Source organism: Thamnophis elegans, chromosome 4 (assembly GCF_009769535.1).
Source record: "Thamnophis elegans isolate rThaEle1 chromosome 4, rThaEle1.pri, whole genome shotgun sequence".
In the NCBI taxonomy this organism is placed as follows: Eukaryota; Metazoa; Chordata; class Lepidosauria; order Squamata; family Colubridae; genus Thamnophis; species Thamnophis elegans.
The window spans coordinates 33541268-33566367 of record NC_045544.1 but is presented as its reverse complement, the minus strand read 5'-3'; the positions used below and the strand labels follow the sequence as shown (position 1 = coordinate 33566367).

The following is a 25100-nucleotide window of genomic DNA, read 5'->3' as shown; positions in this document are numbered from 1 at the left end:
CTGAAGCTTTAAGAGAATGCAAATATGAAGTCCATAAATAGATTTAAAAAAAAACTAAAGCACAAGATGCATGCCTGGAAACTTTTTTATTTTTTTCCCCCATCACAGCTGGAGCATAAACTGCCCACTAATTCTCACTCCCTTTTAGCTCAAAACAGAGTCCTCCTCTTTCCTATCTGATGAGCAGAGGGAAAGATTAACTTTTTATTTACTACAATGTAGGGCCCAAAGTATTGTTACCACCCAAAGCTTTTGCACATGCGCCTTACAAGCGTTCTGTTTAAAATGGGCAGAGCGAAGAGAGCGGCCTGCTTCTTTACGCAGACCATACCAATACATCCATGTTGAGAAGGGGGATAAGCAGCCTACATTTTTTTTTCTACTGGGCGCCAGTCTTCCCATTTCATTTTCTGTAGCGCCCACAAACTAACTTGACCCAATATATTATGAACTTTGTGGTCAAACAGTAACTTTTTAAAATAAAACTATGTGAAACGAGGCTGAAACTTTCTTTCCTCCCCTCTTCTTCAATGGTTCCTTCGGCTGACAGCAGTCACGTCTGGAAGAGGCGGGGCCCTAGCTCCCTTACGCTGTCCCCGGCTCCGGCATCCGTGTTGCTGTGCCGTTCGCTGCCTTCCCAGATAGTTCGGCTTCGGTCCTGTGTTGAATCGAACCTATCCCTCCCGCTCGCCCGCCCTAAGGGAGACTCCTTCAGACGGCTTCATGGCGTATAGTCAGGGAGGCGGCAAGAAGAAAGTCTGTTACTACTATGACGGTGAGAGAAGGGCTGAGTGGGGCGGGGCTGCAAGGGAAGGGGTGTAATATGCCCAAGACCTGCTGTCCTTCTAGCTGTCCACTTCAAACCCCCTCAGCCCCCCCCCCCAATTTTAATCGTTGAAGGGTATTCGTTGGTTGCGCTCCTCGCGTCGCCCCTCCCATATACCCTCTTGTCCTCGCGCGCCTTCTTTTTTTTCTTTTCCGGCGCACGCGCCGCAGGCAGCCCCTCCCCCTAGTTTGTCTGGTACTGTTGCTTCTACCTATTGTGTCTGCCTAGCGTGCATTTGGATGTGGGACGCGCTGGCCGCTCGTCTCGTTTGTGATTTCTGATCACACCGCTCTTCTCCGCCCCCCCCTTTTAACTCTTGCAATCTTTCTTCCATTCATTCCATTATTAAGTTGAGATGCATAACAGCTATTTTGCAAAGTCCGTGCATAACCTTGTATGGAAAACCGGTGGCTCTTTTGCCATTCCTCCCCCCCCCTCCCCACCGTTCCCATTTTGTTGTTATTCCATTTTGACCATAAATCCGAAATAAACGCCTTCGCTGCTTCAAATGGGAATTGCTCCCTGTCGTTTATGGGACTGAGAACTCAAGGTTGCAGAAATAAACCTGTGTTAAAATGCAGCGCTCTATAGTCCGAAACGCTGTGAAGGGTTTTGTTTTCCTGATTCTTGCCCTCCCCCTTCCAGTAGAATGCAAAATAAATACCACTGGCAGGGAGAATTGTTTTAATTAATAGAATATTTTCTTGGTCATTAACTTTTTAATGTTTGGGCAGTTAAAGATTGATGTAAAACTCTAAAAGTTTTCAGATTGTTTTTTGAAAAGGAAGGTAAATATTTTAATCCCCATTAAAAGGAGAAATGTAAGATTGTGTCTCATCAAAAAGTACAAGAGAAAGCTTTTGAGCAAGTCCATTACAAAACGCAAAAATTAAAAATGATGTACTCCAGGTATTTTTATGTTAATACCCAAAATTAAAAAAAGGTGTTTGGTGAATCAGAATATATAATGGGACATCTGAGCTAATCAATAGAAGATCAAATATTTCAGTTTGAATTTTTCCAATAGCATTTTTTTTTCCTCAGATAAATTGATCAAACCTCACAAACTAAGTAAAAGAATAGTAAAACTATCTGCTTGCAAAGACTCCAAGAATGGGCAAAAAGTGTTTTTTATGAGGAAATTACTGAGAAGTTATCTGTTTAGAAGAATTGTTAAAACCTTAATTGAAAACAAATATTCTCAGAATAGATTTTCACAATAGGAATACAGTGATATGAGATACAGGTAACTGCTGTTTGAATAATGATGGCAGGACACAAATTAAAGATGGGCTGTTCCTAATGATCATGCTAAAAAGTTATCCTCCAGTCCTTGAATCTCCTGAATAATATTTTGCCATAAACTGTGTTGTCCTGACTATTGATTTCTATTCTGCCTCAAGAATCAAAGTGGCAAGTTTGTTTTGCTGCCCTTATATCTTCAAGAAAATCAAATGCAGATTCTCATAACTTTGTTTTTCCTCTTGGCTGCTAATGGGAAAAATACTCTCCTTAATGGGTGGTGGGGCAGGGTTGAGGGAGCATAGGTGAGTACTGAGGATTTAAGATATAGCTATCTTCCATATTCCCTGAATTATTGATTCTTTGTGGTTGTGACCAGTTAGTCTGGGCTATTGTGACCTTGGCTCTTCTGAAAGTACATTAAACCTATGTTAAAAATAACCCAGACAACAGGTTGCAGGATTCATTGTTTCTTTTATATTCACTGTTATTCTTACTCCTTGTCTCTTTGTGGTGTATATTGCTACTAGTTCATTCTGAATAATCCATTTTCTCTGTCACTCAAAAGTGAGTAAGAATAAATGTAATATTCTTTCAGAAATACAGGTTAGCATACTGGTTCATAAACAAGCGTATATAAAACTTTAAAATCTTCGGAAATCACCAGCCTGATGTACCAGAGGCAGTTGCCTCTGCACAGCCTATCATGCAGTAGTGGTTGCACCACTGGAAAACCTGAAGGCTGGAATTGAAAGACATTGCCCTGGAGAAAGTGTCACTAAGAATTCTTGCTAATTTGATGGCACATAATAAGAATTCTTGGAGAAGTAAAGAAGCAGAAGTTAGGGAAAAAAAACTATTACATACAAATTAACCTTTTATGTTACATTTGACTCAGTATTATGAAATTGAGACTCAAAATAATACTTTTTGAGTCTGATTCATTGCATATTTACCTCATTCTAACAGTAAAAATAATAATACATTGTTGTACTTGTGATGTGGAATGGCATGCTAAATTGTAGAAAGAAAGTTGATCTATTTTTGGATTCTTTACTTAAAATTCCCTTCAGTAATTTCCTAAAAATAATAAAACAGCTTTATTGTTGTGTTTACTTTCAAAATCATTGTTTTGTTTAAAGAACTTAGAATGAATGGGTAAATACATTAGCTTCAATTCAAATAAATGCTTAGTAGGCTTTTAAAACCAAGAATTCCATGCAGATCACTGAGCAAAACTTTGCAAATACAATATACCTAGTTCTTGACTTACAACTATTCATTTAATGACAGTGCAGAGTATGATGGCACTGAAAAACATGACTTACAATATTCCTCAAAGTTATGACTGTTGCACCACCTCCTTTGTCAGGTCACCGCACTCTTGATACAGGCAACCATTTGTGATCTTCCCAGCTGTCTTCTGACAAGCAATATCAAAGGAAAAGCCTCATTTGCTTAATGACAAGAGTAAAAATGATTGTAAATGGCTCCAGTCACATAGTGACTCACATAACAATTCACTTGCATAGTGACTGAAATTCCTGAAAAATAGAGTTGTGGTAAAATAAAATAGGTGTATGGGATGGTAAGCAAAGCAATCCCGATTATGTATTTTAATTTTTATATGGAAAATGAATGTTCAAAATTGTTAATATGCAATGTGAATAATAACTATGAAAATGTATGAGATTAAAAATTTAAAAAAAACTTTTTACAAAAAATGTTTGCAGGCTGGATGCTTCCCCTTCAGAGGGGAAAATGCTGGAGAACACCAGTATATCAAAAGGCTCAGAACATTGGATTTTGTTGCTTTTTCACCAGATTTGAGGTCTCTTCTTCCACTGCACAGCATGATTTTTTCTCTCTGTGCATTGAGAGGAGGGAAAATCTCTGAGTGTGTTAGGGGAACACACCATATCTAATATTCCTTCTATTTGCAACCTTCCCTGCTGGCTTCCCAGGTGAAAAGTTTGCTTTTCTGAGTAAGCCAGCAGAGAAGATTGCAAATATTCTCATGATCACAGAACACTAGGTAATCAGTTGTACATGTGAACAGGTTACCAAGTCCCCAAATTATAGTAATTTGAGTGGAGGGCAACTCAATGTTTTATGACATCTGGAAATGCTTTACAGGCTACAAAGCACCTGTTCAAGAGCCATTGTGACTGCAAATGCTTGTTAAACAATCAACCTGTACTGATTTAACCTAATCAACTCTCTGTATTGATTAGGACTTAAGAATTAAAAGGATAATAGTATATTTCATCAATTTATCATTTTATTTTATATACTTATTGTTTAATTGAAGAAACTAAATGCAGTTTACAGCTTTTGTTAAACATACCTGTTTTGAATGTAAGATGAGAATATCACCAGGATTAATATTTACCTTAGGTTAAAATAATATTTTGCACATGCGGATTACATAGATCATTTATCAACTTTGCACTAGAGAGAGAGGGAGAGAGAGAGAGTACTCCATGGGCATTTTCAGAATGTAGAAGAAAATATGATTCTTTGGGAATGTCAAGAACATGTTATGTAAGTTTTATAGATTTAGTCTGCATGAAGATGGTAATGGCAGCAAGTAGTAACACAGCTTGTGCCATAATTCTGTTTCAAACACTCTTAAGTCATCGATTGTTGGTAGCTATCACTGTTTCTTCCAGTGTCCAGAATATGTAAATGAATTGCAATGTTTCCAATCCTGCATAGATTCTGAAGGCTTCCAAACCCCATTAGTTTTTTTTTAAAGAATGTTCACTAACAAAGTGATACTCAAGTGATGACTGGTGAATGTATCATAAAACTCAAAGCTACAAAAAAGTAATAAACAGGATTGTTTTTTTGGTTCTAGGTGACATTGGTAACTATTATTATGGCCAGGGACACCCAATGAAGCCTCACCGAATCCGTATGACACACAATTTATTGTTAAATTATGGCTTGTACAGAAAAATGGAAATCTATGTAAGTATGCATTTATTGCTATCACTTAAAAGTCGGTGATCAGTGAAAAGAATATAGCCCTACAAATAATAGGCTGTCTCCGTGAAACATTATACGTTATTGTAGAGACACAAAGTCTTTTTTAGAATATCACATCAGAATAACAAATCTATGATCTGTTGGGACATAGATTTCAAACTCATGTGATCTGTCCTGCCACAATACTTTAGGAGAACACTATAAATAAAGTCCATCTCAGCTACCCTGCACCTTCTCTGACAGGGAAAGAAAAGAAGTAATCAAGATTGTTGGAACTGTGCTCATAGGAGGTGTGTTTTGTAGCAGCATGCATTCTGGGAGGAGAGAGAAAATATGTTGATATGATATTTGCCTTTGTTCATGGAGAGGTTCAATTAAAAGGCCTACTAAAGCAGCTATACCTCAACATTTTATACTTTTCTTGACGGAGCAGGGGAGATAAAGGTGTTCTACGTTGAATGAGTCAAAATGAGTTTGGAAAAAGAACTCCCAGTATCACCATGAAAAGATAAGGCATCCCATGCAAGGCAGTGCAGGAGATAATTGTTGGTTGTACACTTCATGGAATGATTTCCTTTCTGCTGGAAAAAGTAGAATGATTTTTTTTCTATGGACTTCCTGGCCTTGTTCTCTAATTTTTATTATTTGATTTTAATTATTTGATATATACTTGGTAATATATGTTTTCTTTTATGATCAAAAATATTTGTATTTAATCTATACTTACTTTCTACTATATTATAAAATATGTGCAGCAACTATTTTACTTAGGTGGCAAGGACAAAATTGAAATTATTAATCTACTTCTTTATGTCAGTTTAATGTGTCTGTTGAAATATGTCTTTACTTAAAATGCTGCTAGTTCTTTTCCTGTAGTACAGCCATGTCAATCTTGTTGCTTATTAGCGTCCCCACAAAGCTACAGCAGAAGAAATGACTAAATATCACAGCGATGAATACATCAAATTTCTTCGTTCAATAAGACCTGACAATATGTCTGAATACAGCAAACAAATGCAGAGATGTAAGTCTCCCATTGATTTTAAATAAAAGAATAGCAAAATAAATGTTATGTCTTGCATTCAAAGAAAATCTGAGCTCCATTTCTAAAACAGTTAATTTTTCTTCAATATTATAGAATTGATTTAAGGAAGAAACTTACAAAATATTTTATTACTTATTGAATTTTGGTGTGATTGTTACCATTTCCAGTAGTTTATTTCTTTGCCTGTTATATGGAGAATAATCAAAACGTTGTTCAAACAAAATGCTCCTAATTACTATTTTGTAGTGTAAGGATTGAAAGTTATTCAGTTGGGATTCACAGCTTTTTCTCTAGTTAAAATGAGCTTTGAAGCAGTAATGCACTTCTATTGGAATAACCGTATTGCTTCTAATCACCATTAACTTAACAGAGGCAGAAAGAAACTATTTCCTTTAGTCATCCAGTTATTTCCCTAGCACCAGCATGAACAGGAAAGGATATAATAAATAAAGGGCAACACTATGGGATTTAGCAGCATTAGTTTGAATCTTTCTTAATGACAAAGTTTCAAATGCATGAAATTAAACTCATTTAAAATGAAGATTTCTATCTATAGTTTAGGATTATTATATGCAGCAGAGGAGGAAAGCTGCAGTTCTTTAATGTCCGTGTGTCAATATATTATTAAGTTTGTTAGAGCAAAGTAATCAACAGGCGCAGCATCTATGGTAGTGAAGTAAAATTGTGAAACAAAATTAACTTCTACAATAAATGGATATCGGTAATATGACCTCACTTGGAATATTAGTATTTGTTTTTAGTTTCTTAATGTCAAAAATTATTAGCAAAGGAAACCTAAAAAATATACATGTACCTTGAGAGAGAACTTTAGATGATTAATGAAAGTTTTCTTTATTAGTTAATGTTGGGGAAGATTGTCCTGTGTTTGATGGACTGTTTGAGTTCTGTCAGCTGTCAACAGGAGGCTCTGTAGGTAAGTTTATTCTCCTTAGTTCTTTTTCTTACTTATGATTTTTCAAAGTTTTGTCAATTAAGTAGCACTAACTATGTTACTTTAGGTATATTTTCATGTTCTACCTTGGGTAGATTTTTAAAATCTCAGCTGACCTTTCTCCCTGTTAGTGTGATTGGCATGGTCTTCCTGTGTGGCAAAGGGACTTCATTGGATGGCTGACTATGGGCTGGGGCAGCTGTCCTCGCTGTATCAATGGGACTAAATGCAGGGGCAATGGGGCTTGAGGTAGCACTCCTCAGTAGAAGTAGAGGCTCAGAGGCAGTAGCAGCAGGTTGTCCCTATATATGCTTCTGAATATTGCCACTTTGCAGGACAGCCAAAAGGACAGATATTTTTTGGGGGGGAGTGGGACATTGATAGTAGCAGATATTGAAGAGGGTTGGAAGAACCAAGGCTTGGGGCTGAATGAAACCAAACTGGGAATGGCTTGGATCAAGTTGGATATATATTGTCTAATAGCTACATGGGATTCACTAAACTGTCATTCCTAAGTGGGGCAGTCAAGTAATGTCTCATTTAATGACCTCATTGCTTAACAATAGAGCTACTGGTCTCAATTGTGGTTGAACCACAATCTGTATGAGATTTGCAACACAGCAGCAGAAGTGTTTAAAAAGACAACCTGTTGAAATTCAAACCAGAACAGAAATGTGTTAAGTGATTCTGTTATTTTTCTTCTTACATACTATATCTTGTCTTTTTAATTTCTGCAAAATGTTTTAACTGCATTTTCTCATGATGTTTCTTTAGCTGGAGCAGTAAAATTGAATAGACAACAAACAGATATGGCTGTTAATTGGGCAGGAGGACTTCATCATGCTAAGAAATCAGAGGCATCTGGTTTCTGTTATGTCAATGATATTGTGCTTGCCATTCTTGAGTTATTGAAGTAAGTTCTTGGTACAGTTATATGCATAAGTTACCCAATAAATAAGGTGAAAACATGAGCATTGCATTGAAAGTGAGCATGTTGAGCAAAGAAATAGAGTTAGGAAAAGGGTTTTTGGTAGTTTCTCCTTTATGGATTCTTTCTAAATAATTTAATTTAAAAATGTTATGCTCTGCTCCAAAACTATCTGACTGTATTATAATTAGTGAAAGTGAAAGAACAGTTATAACAAGCCTTTATCTCCAATCATGTGATAGCTGTAGTTTTTCATACCAGATGATTCTTATTAATACTTTTATAGGCATGAATGTTTTTTTAAAGTATAGATAATCATTATACCTTTTATTATAGGTTGGTCTAATTTATTATAATAGTTCTATTATAATTTTAATATTTTAATAGCTAAATTTGCTTTCATATATTTCTTGATGTCTGTAAAATATTTTGGTGTATCTATGCACTTGGTGTTATCATTTTCAGTAATATAGCAATTTCTTAATGAATTCATAACAAACATAATTGGTTAAGTCTTTATTTCAGTCTCGTATAAAAATGCAAAATTAAGTTACTATAAGATTAAGCTGTTAGTTAATTTTGGATTAGCAAATACAAGTGGGGATAGTTCAGCTCCTTAAATCTAAGATTATGAATATTATCATAAAGAGTAGAGCAATCATAATAATAGTGGAATGTACAAGTTATCCATTAAAGAGCCAAGGTGGCGCAGTGGTTAAATGCAGCACTGCAGGCTACTGCTAGACCAGCAGGTCAGCGGTTCAAATCTCACCGGCTCAGGGTTGACTCAGCCTTCCATCCTTCCGAGGTGGGTAAAATGAGGACCCAGATTGTTGGGGGCAATATGCTGACTCTCTGTAAACCGCTTAGAGAGGCCTGGAAGGCCTATGAAGCGGTATATAAGTCTACTGCTATTGCTATTGCTATTGCTATTGCTAAATTATCAGAATATGCTTAAATTCTTACCAAATTCACACATGGTCATAAACACAGATGCATAGGTGTATATTTAAACAGTACTTTTTCAGGATCTTAAAAATATATTCGTGGGCACATATCAAGAAGAATTACCCATAACCAGAGATTGAAGTTTAAAGAGTTTCTGTGTAAATGTATATATGCACATTTATTGTCTCTTTTAAAAGATAGAAGGGGTAATTAATATATAATTATAATGTCAACAGGTTCATATTAAAGCAGTGGGGGTTTTCTGGGAAGCATCATAGCAACAGGGCTAAATGTTAAAGTCAAACGATGCAAAACATATATACATTTAAACAAAAAATATAACTATGAAAATTAAGATTAACAGAAGACCTAATAGCAGCAAGCAGATTAAAGGTAAAGAAGAGAGAAAGAAAATGCAAAAGGAAGTAAAAAGAAAGCAAAATTTCATTACCTTATTTTCACTATCACTCTTACAACCTTCTGCAAAATTCCTGCCTTTGAAAATTAGTGTTTTGCTGCCAAATATGTTGGTGGTGTGATTAGGAGGGGAAAGAGTGGTGTGTCTACAAAAAAAAATGTGGCTACCGAATTTAAATTCATTAATTTAAAAAGTAATTGGACTGTTCATAAGTTGTATGAGTATGGTACAAGGAGGGGCAACAATTCTGGTAAGATTTATCATAGTTACATCCAAAATTAATGTGGGTATACCTTTCTGTCATATGTAGCATTTTTGTATGCAGAATTCAAGAAAGTAGCTTCCACTTTAAGAATAAGAAAAAAATCAAATAGTGAATTGATGTTAGAATGTAATGCTATATTTTGAATTACACACACACACGCGCGCGCACACACACACACACACACACACACGAATCTTATGGAAGGAGAATTTTTATCCAGTCCCCCCTCCAAGCTTGATAGAATTTGCCAAACGTGTGTTTCCATAGTTTTGCTAGATACTTTTTTATGTTACTAACTCATCTATAAAATAACCAACAATAATAACATTAAAAGGAAAACCAAAAAGAAAAATGCATGGGTATATGTATAATACCAAACAGCCTTTACTGTGCTTATTGACCAATGGTCCATTAAATGCCAAATAAAATACAAAGTAAAGTATTTTTCCCCCCCAACTTACCACATGATTCAATCTAAATAAATTTTAGAAATAATAAAATAGAACTTGGCCACATTCAAATTTAGTCACATCAGTCAGCTAACAGCATCTGTATGAAGAATGTATTTGAATTTCCTGAAAAATTAGTTATAAAGAAACTAAAATAGCTTTGGGGATTTATAAAATGGACAGCAGCAAGCATTGGCCACATATTCAATTGCTTTTCATCACAAGTATAGAATTTTGATTTATATTTTCTGAATTTTCCCTCAAAAGCAGCCATCGAGAATGTGTTAAAATGTGTTAGGTTAATGCTGTTCTGAAATTGGTTATGATTTTTTTGATTTAAATATTTTGCTGGCCATAAAAAGGCGGAGTCAGAAACATATCTCTAAGGCAGACAGATTGAATTGCCCTTTTCTGTACGTTGCATTTTATTTAAAACCTGATAAGCCTGCTTGTAAAAGTGCCTTGTGAAAAGCAATTTCTAATAAAGCAATCTTCTCCAAATCAACTGAAAACTATTAACCAATATCAGAAATCCTACACTGAAAGTAAATAGTAGTAGCTGTAACCAGTTTAAAACAGTACGTAAGCATAAATTAGTCTCCACTTAAATCATGCTGGACTCTCAGAGAAAACATATCTAAAGTATAGTTTTTAATTTGTACTACAACTTAAAATGTGGAAATAAAATGAAATGCAAGCTTAATATCAATAAAAGGAGTACATAGCACTAATTTTGACTTGATATATATTTTTCAAGCTAGTGCTAATACTTAACGTATAACTTCTACAGTAAAACATGCCTATTTTGCTTGCCAGCATATATTCTGTATTGGTCAGTTTGAGAGTTGAATTTATAGTTGTTTGGCATAAAGCTTGCTAATTACATTTAAGAGACTGATGTGTCAATAATTAGCAGGCAGTCCTGATTTCCTATAAAATTAAGTCCATTATCTTGGGTTAATTCAAGGGATGAAGAAATAAATCATTACGTGATCGTTGGTGGTTATAATTGGTAACAAGTATCATTGCAGATGACCTGAAGCCCTTTATTCTTTTTTTCCCCTAAAGAAAAAAGGCCTCTTTCACAAGAACTGCTAAAAATTGATAGCACAGCTTCCTTAAACTTTAAAGTAGAAGTATAAAAACTGTAATATAAATCTAAAATAGGCATCTCACACAGTTAAATTAAGAACCTTATGTAATTGTATCTTTGTAACCTTAACATGCAATTGTCAATATAGTTATACATTATGAACTCCCTATTATATACGCCATCATTCAGGCTAATATTTGAAAATGTTCTATTACTGGAGTTGAGTGAAGGATAAATATGATTATATTGTGGCACTTAAATCTGCATATTAGAGATAATTGATTAAATCTGGGATGGAAAAGAAAATCAAGGATTTTTCTAGCCATATTTTCCTCTGAAGAAGAGCAGTGAGATTTTTTTCTATTGCTTTACTAAATTCTTTTCTTTTGTGTCCAGATATCATCAAAGAGTTCTTTACATTGATATTGATATCCATCATGGTGATGGTGTTGAAGAAGCTTTTTATACCACAGATCGAGTTATGACAGTATCATTCCATAAATATGGTGAATATTTCCCTGGAACAGGCGATTTAAGGGTGAGTTCAGTTATAAGCTTATTTAATTAAGATAACATTGTAGAAATGCTATTCTTAAGCCTCATTTTCAAGTTAAATTAGTTATTAGTTTCTGTCTCTCTTTTCCATTAAGTTCATTTAAAATTTATCAGGATTTACATTATTAGTGTAAGTCCAGATGCTTATTTTTGTACATTTCTGGGAGAAGTAGTGCAATATTTTAAAAGTAATTACACTTTTATATTAGATGTGGCATCTGGAGGGTACTAACTTTTTAAACAAAAGTCATTTTAGCATCTAGAGTGATTGTGAAGTTCTTCCAACCTAGTATCTGGACTCCATTTTTCACTTGCAAGATAAATACCCAGAAAACCTAAAAATGGCAGGTCAAAACTAATAGATACCAGGATGCCTTTAAAATTTCTCAATAATTTTAATTGAACTATACAAACAGAGTCATTGTTTCATTTTCAAGGATTAGTATGACAACAAACATAATATTCAGCATTAAAAAATATATGCCTTTATTTTGTTCCTATAAAACATGAATAAATACACTCACTGTGTTTTAAAAAGGGTAACATTTTATTTGATATAATGCTACATTGTGCAACAGTATAAAGGAACTATAGAAATTTGAGTTTATAGACAAGGCAGAATACAGGAAAAAACAAAGGTCTAATAATTCAGATAACCCAGTGTCAAATCACAATTTAATTCATAATTATTTAAGGATGTATCCATGACAAATGTTACTGTATCACTAGAATCCATTAGACACATTTGAGTCTAGGCCAATGCTTGGCTATTATTTTTTTAGAATCCCTCATTCAGAAAAACTGAATGCCTCCTTTGAATATGCTGCTTTAAAAAAAACTTTAAAAGAATAACAAGTAAAAATACTTCACAAAAAACTTAAGACATTGCACGAAATCATGTTTTAAGTACTGTTTTGTTGAACAAACTACAGTGGCCTTGTTCTTAAGTAATGCTATATTATGCTAACAATGGTTGGGCCAGCATAGTGTTTTAAATTGTTGGACAGACTAACGAGACTTCAGTTCAAGTCCCTATTTGATCAGAAAGCCGATTAATTGACTTGAAAGGACCTTGGGGCAAACCCATGTACACAATGTTAAAAATTGTAGAAGAAAGTCAAAATATAAATGCAATAGACATAATAAATCTGGTTCTGATAAAGTTTTCTGAGTAGAGCAACTAGCTATAATAATATATATGTGGGTGCATAATCTTGTGTCTCTAAACTATAACAGTTAAGAAAACAGAGATAATTTCTCTTGCTTCAGAGTTTCTTGGTAGTTGATGAATAATATTTTAAGAAGCTTTGAAAATTTTTGGCACATTCTTATTTTGCCATTTTAGGTTGGCTGAATCTTTAGTATCAATAGGGCTGTGTTCTGAGATTAGAGAAACCAGATGATTTTTGATGTCATTAAATGTTAAGACTAATAATGGACTTGATGTTTCCACTCATAGCAATTTATCTTTTAAAAGGTAAAAATCAGTTTCTTACATTTTTAATAGAAACTAAATACAATAGTTTAATAACTGTAAGAAACTTTTCAACTTGTCTGACCACAAGATGGTACTATTGCTTCATACTAATCACAGGTGATTTTGAGGAAAAAAATCACATGATTAAGAGTATAAATACTATTGAATACCTATCAAAAATAGGTTAGTTGATGGTATGAAATACCATTGAAAACTTTAACAAGATCTGTAAGGTTGCACTTCCTCCATCTAGGTCACAGCAAACATCAGCCACCAAAGCAGCCAATTTCATAGGGCCTGGCCTGAATCCAGATGGAAGAGGTCCAAATAATCTGTTTCCTCTAGAAGACTCTTCCATTTTTTCAATAACCTACATTTAAAAAAAAATAGGAAATGTGGGATGTGGGACAATAATGTTCAAAACAAAGATTTTTGAGAAGTTGATCATTCTGGGTACACACCGTTGTTTTTGTATTATAAGTTATTTCCGCTGGAAATAAATACTATTCATATTCATTCTGGTGAATATGAATAGTAACCCATTGTTTAAAGGAGTGCAGCTGTTAAAATTACTGAATGAAGGATTTAGAATTTATATAAAAATACAAAGGAAATGAACATAAAAGAATATTATTTTGTGTCTTTTGCTTAGTGAAATGTGGCACATTTCTTGTAGATAAAATAGCATGTGATTTTACGCATCTGACAGAGCAGACCCATGACTTTACACCCTATCCCCAGGTAATTGGTTGTTTTATAAAATCTAAGCTGCCTGAATATCTGTATTTTACACCATCCTCATTCCTGGTGAAAGACACTGTATTTTACCCTGTACAGTGATTCCAAATCATGCTTTGCTGAGATAAATTGCATCCTAATTTTGCTTCTGGGTCTGATTCTTCTGTATTGTCACATGTCTATAGTTTGTTTCTCTGAACACACTCCTTTTGTACATTTTTTTCTATTGCACAAATCAAATGCTTTATAGTATATCAAAAATTTCATGTAAAATTTGTTTGATACCTCTGTGGTATACATTATGTTTATTTTCTATTTGATATTTCTCACATGCTATAATATAGAAGCAATATTTTAAAATCACTTGTAACAGCCAATGTTGATCTGGAATTAAATGCAGCATACCCTGCTTTTTTCTCTCCTTGGCTACCAATGTGCAATGCCTTATGTTCGTACTTTTCTTATAGGACATCGGAGCTGGAAAAGGCAAATACTATGCTGTTAACTTTCCAATGAGAGATGGAATAGATGATGAGTCCTACGGGCAAATATTTAAACCAGTGAGTACATTCTAAACACCTTTTAAAATAGATATTGTAGTATTTAATAAAAGGTTTAATAACATCCCTGCTTTTTTATAGATTATATCTAAAGTGATGGAAATGTACCAACCTAGTGCAGTAGTATTGCAATGTGGGGCCGATTCACTCTCTGGTGATCGACTGGGATGTTTTAATCTTACTGTTAAAGGTAAGGGAACAAATACAGAAACATCACAGCTTCATATTCTTGAAAACAGCGTTAGAAATTTTTGGTGGAAGTGTTTTATCAACTTTAATTCGCTAAAGAATTCAGCTTTATGACCTATAATGAGTTTCCAATTCTAAACAATCCCAGACATTTTTCTTTCATTTCAGCTGTATTTCGTAATGCTTATGTAGCTGTTTATATACAACCATTGAGTTTTAGTGGGATACTTTCAAAGTATTTATTCATTTATGTGGAATGAAAATAGTAATTAAATAATTTACAGTTAAATTGTGATGTGTTGTTTATAAATGAATGGGTCCTCTGAAAATTTGTATCACCTTCTAAAAACTTAAAATGCCTGTTATTGACAACTGTTTGTTTATGTAGTTTCTTGTACACGGCAGACAGTTGAAGGAATAACTTTAAAAGCTGTTCCATTTTAGTATTTTTACATATAAGACTGTTGTGGCTTGCTTGTCAAATGGCATGTGAAGAAAAAGATATACATAAACATGCAGAAAAATCTATATGCTACTAACACCCTTGTTTCCATAATCTTTAATGGGGCAAAATGGTGCATCATAGGGCAACCATTTTTGAATCAAGTTATTTCAAATGGGCTAATTTATAGAATGCATCCAAAATCTAGGACACATGACTGAATGAAATTTAGGGAAGTTGTGGCTGCTGCAGTCATCTACGCAATATTCTGTGACACTTACCTGCCCACTGGCCTTAGACTTGCAATTTTTTCTGGCTTCCCCACTGTTTTTCTCTGAAACCCTCCCACAAGCAAAATAAGCTGTCCAGAATTCTGGAAAGGGGAGGGAGGAAGGGAGCTTCCCACAAGGAAACTCAATGGGGAATCTAGACGGAAGTCATTCCCACGCCCACTGCTGTTTTGCCTACCCATGGTCATTCTGTTTCTCTGTTTAGTTAAGGAAATGTCTCTGAAATAATGACCCAACAGGGCACAGACTGTTTAATATACTGCTAAGACTTTTGTGTCTATGTGATTGTTTAAAAACTTGGGTAAAATTGTGTGTGATAGGGCAACAGATTTTGAATCAACATACCTCGAATGGGCTAAATTCCAGAATGTGTCCAAAATCCACAACCCATGGCTCTCAAGAGATTGAAATTTGGCAAAGTTGTGGGCACTTTGCTACTACTATGTTACTGTGCTGCTTGTAGTCACATTTCTGACACTCCCTGCCAGCTTCCAACAGTGAAAGTCTGTCGGGAAGCCAACAGAAAGATGAAACTGTGTTTGCTCCTACTGCTTTTTTTGCCATCTGAGGTCATTCTGTTTTGGTTTTTTTAAAGAAAGGAAATATCTCAAACAATGACCCGCTGATTTATCGATTGTCTATCAGCCTTTCCTTAAATATAGTATTATGTTAATCTAAAGTTGCTGATGCTTAAAAAGTTTTTCCCATTAATGGGAACATAGTTCTTAGAGAATCATTCATTAGTTACACTTAATTGTGGGCAATTCTGTGCCTTTTTTAATACCTGGAAAACAATTTACATACAGGTAGCTCAGTGCATTAATGCAAAATACCTTAAAACATTTTAGGTAATCATAATACTATTGATCATCTTAATTTTAGATTGTTTTCATTAAGACCAATAAATTACCTGTATTTTAAAACTGAAGTGCTATATGCTTCCCCCCACTTTATTCTATCATTTCAGATATGCTTTGTTTAGTTATGAGTTCTCAATGTAGAAAATCCTTATTTGGTAATCTTCATATTAAATATGTGTGCCTTTTGTAACTGCATGTTTTCTTTTTATATGTCCATGACTTCTGGCAGGTCATGCCAAATGTGTGGAAGTTGTAAAGACTTTCAACTTGCCTCTTTTGATGCTTGGAGGAGGTGGATATACCATACGCAATGTTGCTCGATGTTGGACATATGAGACTGCTGTTGCCTTAGACTGCGAAATTCCTAATGGTACATATTATACTAAAAAGTACAGATTGTCTAATAATCTAAGTTATAATTAATATAAGTCAACTTAGACTTTCTCTGCCTTAACAAATTCCTAATTCCAGCAAGAATTTTGTACGTTGTGATTTTGAGTGGCATCATCCCAAAGCCTAATTTTCTGCAAAATTCTTCAGACCTCATTCTAGCCCTGCTTCTCCTTCTGTGGTGTCTTGACTCCAAAACCTGGTTACATATTTGATTCTTGGTTTTTGCTATGCTCAACATTTCTGCTGTGCAGAAGGGACTGGACCCTTCAAAGTTACCCTTCCCATAGCTTCCTATGTTCATCTCTTCCCCTGAGTCCCTCATAAAAGTAACAGACACAATTGTTGTAGAATCCAAGCACCATCTCTGTAGCTGGTTATATTACCTTCCAGAATTTTGTTCTCTTCTTGGGCCATGATCCTCAATTGAATATCCTGACAAAAATATCTACACTTCCAATTTCTTTATCTTCTAACTGAAGGCTTTATAATCTCCAAAGATTCTTTCAGGATCTCTTTTGGCCATACCATTTGTTCATTTGCATATGAATTTCATTTGCATATGAATCAAAATGAATGAATAGTTGGTGGGTTTGAATAATGTTGGTAATGTTTTTTAGAAGACAGTAGGAATGACCTTGAAGGACAAGAGGAAGAGCTCCTACCAAGGCAATGGCCCTATAGGAAGGTCTTGATCCTGGACCAAGAAAACATCTCAAACAAGCCCATTCCTAATTTGCAGAAAGATAAAGTGAAGGAATTCATATTTGCAATATTCTGTTACTATCGTTGTTACAATAAAAGTAGTCCTGGCATTTGTGGTATTAACTTTTGAACATAATCTGTCTTGTTGGCCGGACCTCTCTGTCATATTATGGAAAAACAGTGCTTTGGCTGCATCTTTCTTATTCTTCCACCCCTGTTAATATATATTTGTTGTCTGTCCTCAGTGATCTTACTCTCTGGAAGCATCCTTAAATTTACAGTGTAAAGCTTATACTGTAACTTGTAATTGTTACAATTATAGTGCAAGGTTTTTTTTTAGTGAAGTAGTGGGGGGTGTTATATCTTAAAATAATACATATTTATAATATGTTCTCAAACAAAATGTCAATATGTTTTATTTCCCCGTTGAATCCAGTGGATTTTGTAGTGTTTAAAAGGCATCCTTAGTATTTTGGTGTGTGTGTGTGTTATAAGAGTTGTATCTTCCTATTATTCCTTTGTTGACTAAGAGACATTCTTTTTGTAACTATTACTTGCCTATTGAATTTTTACTTCTTGAATAATTATTAAAAAGTAAAAGTTCAACTGATGTTTCTTGAATGCAAGAGTTTATAAAAATAATACTTATTAAAAATAATTTTAATATTGAAAATAAATAAAACACATAAAATCCTGTATGTAATTACGTTCATAACTTTAGACAGTGATTAAAATTAATTATTTAAGTTCTTCCAGTCAGTATATAGAAATGACCATCCAGTTTTCTTGATGACATTTTCAGATGTGTTTGGTCAGTGCCTCCTTTTTCAGGGAATGACTGACTTGGTCACTTGGCTGGTTTCCATGCTTTACTCAAAATTAACACTGCTATTCTCCCAGCTTTTTACTCCAGCACTTTTAACCACTAAATCAAACTGACTGTGTGTGGTACTATGTATAAAATGCATTTCCAATTTTTGAAGTAAATATTTTAATTGAATTATTTAAAGTCTTTTGGGCGTAATACCATACAGATTCATTATTTTAAGCTTTAGTAGTTCAAAAGAGACGTATGTTTGGAAGCATCACTTTTGAAGAACTTTCCTATTCTATCTCATATTATACTTGTACAGCTTTAAATGAATGCATGTACTTAGTGTTTAAATGAATACATTCCAAAATTCTAGGTGTCAAAGGTTGAAACAAAAACATGACTGAAGAAAATCACTTCCTATGACATTGCAGACACTATTTTTCTTTTTCTTTTACAGAATATAAATATTCTGCATGTACATAATATAACACTAATTGAAGCAAACCATAATTTTGAACTATAATATATTTTACTTGTTTCTTCTAGAATAAATCATAGCATTTATTATTTTGATAACTGAAAATTTTTATAGTAATATTTTCAAATATACTAGTAAGATCTGTAAGTCTGTTAGGAATTCAACAATAAAAATAAAATTATGTCTCAATTTTGTTTTAACAGAATTGCCATATAACGATTATTTTGAGTACTTTGGACCAGATTTCAAACTGCATATAAGCCCATCAAACATGACAAATCAGAACACTCCAGAATATATGGAAAAGATTAAGTAAGTATTAATGTCCTATTTTTAATAAAAACAATAATGCTGTGAAAATTTGTAATTTTTTTAATAAATGATCAGAAATAATAGAAGGCAAGATAATAGATTTGCTAATTACATCTGGGGTCTGAAATAGTATAGAAAATGAAAACTGACAGTTTATCCATTTAGTAACTTGTAAGAAATATCACTTTTCCTCTTCTAAACTGAGGCCCATCTGTATTAAAATCTTTTTTGCTTAGAAAGTAAAGTCTGGTAAGGCTCAGAAATCTTTTTTATCATTAATGTTCATAGCTTGCATATTATTTTGAAAACTGGAATATGTTATCACTATAAAGTTACATTAGTAATTTTCAGGAAGTTCATTGAACATTGAAAACAGGATAATTGTTCAAAGCTTGTATTAAAATTGTATGAACACTTATGCAGGTGTATTTATGCTTACAGAACACCCATTTGTTACATTAGTCAGTTTTTTTCTGTGAATTTCTATTCTGTGAAGTCCTATTGCCATATAACTTACTTTTCTAATAGTTTCTCGCAATCAGAAAGCTAACATTGTCGATAGTTAAAAAATTCAAAAACAGAAACAAAGTTGTTTCATAGTAAACTGCTTTCTTTTGCAGGCAGCGTTTATTTGAGAACTTGCGCATGCTGCCCCATGCTCCTGGTGTGCAGATGCAAGCTATTCCAGAAGATGCCGTTCACGAAGACAGTGGTGATGAAGATGGCGAAGATCCAGACAAACGTATCTCTAGTAAGTAAATTGTATAGGTAATGCTTAAAATGTTGGCCTTGAATTTTTGGATTTTGCTTCCAGTTTTTGGGGAGAAAATAACCACAATCCTAGTGCAATTGCTTTTTTGAAGAAAAAGTCACTTTGCTTCTTTGTAATTGCTTGTGAATAGATATAAATAAATAATTGCTTTTAAAAATGATATGTCAGGACTGGTTTAAAAGTATTCCCATAATGGTTTTGTTTCCTTTTACAGCCATTTGTTCCATAGTAACCCAAAATTTAGAGTTTGGTAGCACCTGTTAAGATCAATAAATTTTATTGTAAGACATAAGCTTTATGAGTTTCAACTTATTTCATCAGATTCATGGAATGGCTTAACTGATGTAACATTTAAATAGGGATGGAGGGTGGTTATGTGAATGAGGCTTCTTGGGAGAACAGATTACAAGTACCTTATCAATTAATAATAGTAATGTGTTAAAAAATCATTCAGTTTGTTCAGACCTTCTGGGATAGCTTGAACATAAAAACTATAAGAGCACAATTGAGTACAAGACAGTTGAAGTTATCTACATCAGTAAGTGTCAGGTTACCATGCCTTTTTTTTTTGGTTGTTGTTAAATACTGTCATTGCTGAAGAGCCTTTATGTCATCAGGTAACATTTTGAAGAAATATGAAAACTTGGAATAATATCTTTTTTAAATGCCCATATTATTTCTAGTTCGTGCTTCTGATAAGAGGATAGCCTGTGATGAAGAATTTTCTGATTCTGAAGACGAAGGAGAAGGTGGACGCAGAAATGTTACAGATCATAAGAAAGGAGCAAAAAAAGCACGCTTAGAAGAAGACAAGAAAGAGGCAGAAGACAAAAAAGCAGGTAAGTCAATGCTAAATTAAATACATTTTCTGTTAAGTTAAACATACCAAATTCACTGGTAATTCTGTAATTTGTTTTGCATATAATTATAGCTCCTTTCAAATGTTCAACTGAATGAATAAATAGCTAGACAATTTGTCTAGGCATTATCTGTTCTCTTAAACTACCAGACATTCAGACAAAGATGTAAAGAATTATGCTCATATTTGCAAAAATAAGAGTATGGTCTTAGATCCTATTTTACCTGCTTCCTGGAAGATTGTCTCATATGCAAAGCTGTACAAATTTTTTTAAAAAAATACAAAATACCTATCTTTCAGGCCTCCAGTCATGTATGTAGCTCAGAAAAAAAACAACCCACCGGGTTACAACATTTAATTCTGTCTTACCTTTGAAACCCTCCTTTGTTCATCTGATTAAATGAAGTACACTTTTTATGATAATATCTAGCTAAAGCACACTTTATGACTTAAACCAAAGTAACTGCAAGTGCTGCCTTCCTGGGTTGAGAGGAGGGATCCAAAAGTGCATAGGTTTAGCTTAGGTCATAAAAGAATTGTAATACTGTTATAGTACATATTAAAGTCAGCTGTCATATTTTCTAGATTACCCCCAATGCATATACATTGTGAAATTAATAGCTAATTTCAGAGGGGAAATTTCAGTTTTATGTGAGCTGCAATCTTATATTTATTTACCTGAGAGTCCTTTAAAACTGAATGAAGATTATTTCTTCATCATCTAACTGATTATACTGCTTTTGCAAATTGCTGCTACTTTTTAATTCTAGATATTAAAGAAGAAGACAAATCTAAAGATAACAGTAATGAGAAAGTAGATACCAAAGGGTAAGTATGTTCCATCTGAAAAGTCTACATCTGCTTTTAAAATGTTATTGAAATGTTAATTATCTGCCCCTTACTTCCCCTTATAAATTACAATAATCCTGTATTGGTAACAATTGCATTTGTTTATAGTGTATGCTTGAATGGGTGAGGCCAGTCCATTCCCATTTGGAGACAATTTCCACAATTTTCTGAATGTGAAATAAATTCCTTAAACATAAATCAAGCTTAAAGCGCTCACTTTGGCCCATCAAAATTCTCCAGAATCAAAAAATGAGTCTAGGTTTCAGCAAAAACCATTTGTGGGGCTTTTGAGAGCACAGAAAGGATGTGCCTGCATTCAGATTCCAGACTGCATTTTTTGCATAATAAATGAACACAGTATTAACATGTGACCTACACTAATAACACTTCTTTCTTTCTGCCCCCCCAGCACAAAATCAGAACAGCTAAGCAATCCTTGAACATAAAGCCTTACAGTATGTCAATCAAAGGACCCAATACCACACTGAAAAAAAAATACTAAGAGAAGCTTTTCGTACTGGAAGAGACTTTTTATTTTCATTTAGTAGAATTTGGCATGGAGCATATTTATTTTCAAACAACTGTGTTTTGATTTTTGGCAACTTGTATTGTGAATTCCCCAATTATGATACAAAATTTGTTCCTTCCACCAGGCTTTATGTAATACTATTTAAAATGGATGTGAGTTAAGATGTAGTTAAACGTCTAAACTGATCTATTAAAATTTCCCTTTTCCTGGATTGATTTTATCCCCCTTTTTGTAATTATATCTTTATTAAAAAACAAACAAACTGTACTTGGCTGATTTGTTTATTATTACGTAGTATATACAAATGTATGTATTACACTATTGTTATGAAAAAGCTTGGTTAACCTTGAAATTGAGTTTGGTGAAAAATATTTTGGTTAATGCCCCGGCTTTAAAATAATTGTAGGCTTTTTTTATCTATCTTCTAGTAGGAAAGTTTTGTTTTTGTTTTCTAGTTCCCCAAATCAATGCAGTCTTTGATTATGTGGAAGCGTACACCATACAGCTGCAAACCAGAATTTTTCTTTCTGCTGACAATCATAGCCTACTTTTGCAGGAGGGAATGGCAGATCAGGTGAGCATTCCAGATGTAACATCTAAACATCACCTATGCCATGGTCCTTTTACAAACCAGAAATAGCATCTTTATTAATAGGATTTTTTAAGGCATAATCAAAATAAATGGCATTTTATTCCTGCACAAAAACAATTACAAAAAGGGATTTTATTCCCCTTTTGTAATTGTATCTTTATTTATTTTTTTTTAAAAAAAAAAGTTGATAAAATCAATGAAATCCATTGTTTTGGTTCCCCCTCTTCCAATTCCAGCAAAACATGAGCCAAAATAGTTACTTTAACAACTTGTTTAACTAAAGTTATTTATTTGTTTATTTAAAAATGATTTCAGTAAGGAGAAGGGAGATAATGAATCCTGACTTTTAACACATCAGTGGGAGAATAGATTGTTATTTCTGAATGTCTCTTATATTCAAAAATGTATCATTCACACATTATAGGACATTTGCTTCATGACCTCAGCAACAGCATCTTTGCAGTATCCATTTTGATGTCACAAATGCCAGCAAATTAATTTAAAATTAAGATAAATGCAATTTCCTCATCCAGACTATTTCAGATGCAGCACACATGTACTTATTTGGGGGAATCCAGGTGGAACATCAGTTTCTTGCATCTAAATGGATTAAATCATTAAATCAAGGCTTCATTTTGTTACCGATAGAAAAGAAATAGATAGAAAGATGATGCAGAGAAGTGTTTATTTCAACTCATGTGTCCTCCAAAGCAATATTGGGAGAGCATGTTGAAGAGGCACAGTTATAATACAATTTGCCTCAAAAGCAGTTCTCATTGCCTTAATAGCTTCTTAAAGCACTTCCAATAGCTTGAACTTCTATTTATTGCTGTCATTCATTTCTAAAGCCAATCTATCTTAATAGCTTGGCAATTCTCAAAATCTACTTTCCAACAAGTTTGGATGGCACTGGGTCAGAAATATATTCCTTGCCTTTTAACAAGTGATTTACATAAAGCAAATGAAGATTTAAATGTATTCATAATTTACTATTAAGCTTTGTAACCAATCATTTTCCAGCAACCAGCCTTCAAAATTTCACCAAACTATTCTAGCAACATATAAATCAATGCAGATGCCAATTGTATCCACATTTAGTATTAAAAAAATAGGGATTATGTATCTTTCTTTGGCCAACTTCAATCTTTTTATGGCAGTTTCTTCCTGAAGACAAGCATTTGTGGTTAGCCATATTAATACACAATTTGTACAGGATTTCATAAACAGCTGTCAAGTATTCTAAGATATTTATTTTTAAAATATAATGAATATTGAAGCATTTCCTATAGCTTGCATGGCAAGAGTTTTATATTTGAACAGTTCCGAAGACTAGTGTAGTTGTTGATGTTAAGTATGCCCCTAATATTTTGTAATATTTATTTTTTTGTTTATAGGAAATTCTTTGTATCAGTTTACCCATCCTCATTGGCACATACTCCAGCACAGATGGTACAAAAATATACAGTGGCCAACATTAACATTTGGCTGTTCACCATCTTCAGGAGTTTTTGGCTACAGTGCTTGATATTCCGGGTTGTAAATAATGCATTAACATTGAGAATATATCAGGTGGATGCCAAGAACAGGACATCTGACTTGGCAATGAGCGGACAGAAATGAGTGTTGCCAAATAGCTTTCATTGATGTTCAATGCCAATATTTTCCTCCTGGTTATATTGCCAGGACTAGCACACATGAGCTAGGCTGCAGGCAAATGTTCATTTATCCTGTCAGCCTCTAACCAAATAGCATCAAACTCCAAGCAAACCCGAGCAATTTTATCTTCAAAAAAACCTATGATAGTATTCTTCAGACAGTTCTTCCATCTCTTTACCCAGGAGAGTATGGATATAGAGAAGTTCTGTAATGTTCTACATTTAGGCAAGAAAAAACATACACAGGTATAGTACTATGGTGGTACCTGCCTCAATAGCAGTAACTGAGAAGGATCTTGGAGTCCTAATGGACAATCACTTAAAAATGAGCCACCAGTGTGCTGCAGCTGCCAAAAAGGTCGATGCAATGCTAGGCTGCATTAACAGATTGAATCAAGATCATGTGAAGCATAAGTACCACTTTATAATACTTTGGTAAGAACACCTCCCCCCCCCCCCACTTAGAATATTGCATCCAGTTTTGGTTGCCACAATGTAAAAAAGCTGTTGAGACTTTGGAAATTAGTGTGCAGAGAAGAGCAACAAAGATTATTAGGGGACTGGAGGCTAAAACAACGGTTGCTGGAATTGTGTATGTCTAGTTTAATGAAAAGAGAGACTAGGGGTGACATGATAGCAATATCTAAAGGGTTGCCACAAAGAAGAGGGGATCAACCTATTCTCCATAGCACCTGAAGTCAGGACAAGAAGCAAATGGATGGAAACTAATGCAGAGAAGTAACCTACGGTAGAACTAAGGAAAAAATTCCTGACAGAACAATTAATCAGTGGAACAACTTGCTTCCAGAAGTTGTGAATGTTTCAACACTGGAGGTTTTTAAGAACAGATCATAAAAAGTATTTCTCTGAAATGGTA

At 34.0% G+C, this 25100-nt stretch overlaps 1 protein-coding gene across 1 annotated transcript; it reads left to right on the top strand.

Moving 5' to 3' along the window:
* The first annotated feature begins 575 nt into the window (after positions 1-575).
* On the top strand, positions 576-22243 carry HDAC2 (histone deacetylase 2). Its single transcript, XM_032215890.1, has 14 exons — positions 576-775; positions 4929-5041; positions 5966-6083; positions 6964-7038; positions 7831-7969; positions 11554-11695; positions 14395-14487; positions 14569-14677; positions 16498-16638; positions 18859-18967; positions 19588-19718; positions 20423-20578; positions 21369-21426; positions 21857-22243. The coding sequence occupies exons 1-14, from the start codon at positions 724-726 to the stop codon at positions 21885-21887; spliced, it is 1467 nt and encodes a 488-aa protein (XP_032071781.1). The 5' UTR covers positions 576-723; the 3' UTR covers positions 21888-22243.
* Positions 22244-25100: the final 2857 nt, after the last annotated feature.

Bases quoted from the DNA above. Each gene is read 5' to 3' on its own strand.
- HDAC2 (XM_032215890.1), top strand. From the start codon at position 724: ATGGCGTATAGTCAGGGAGGCGGCAAGAAGAAAGTCTGTTACTACTAT. The intron at 14,488-14,568 runs GTGAGTACATTC...GCTTTTTTATAG, and splicing joins ACGGGCAAATATTTAAACCA to ATTATATCTAAAGTGATGGA. The intron at 14,678-16,497 runs GTAAGGGAACAA...GACTTCTGGCAG, and splicing joins TTTTAATCTTACTGTTAAAG to GTCATGCCAAATGTGTGGAA.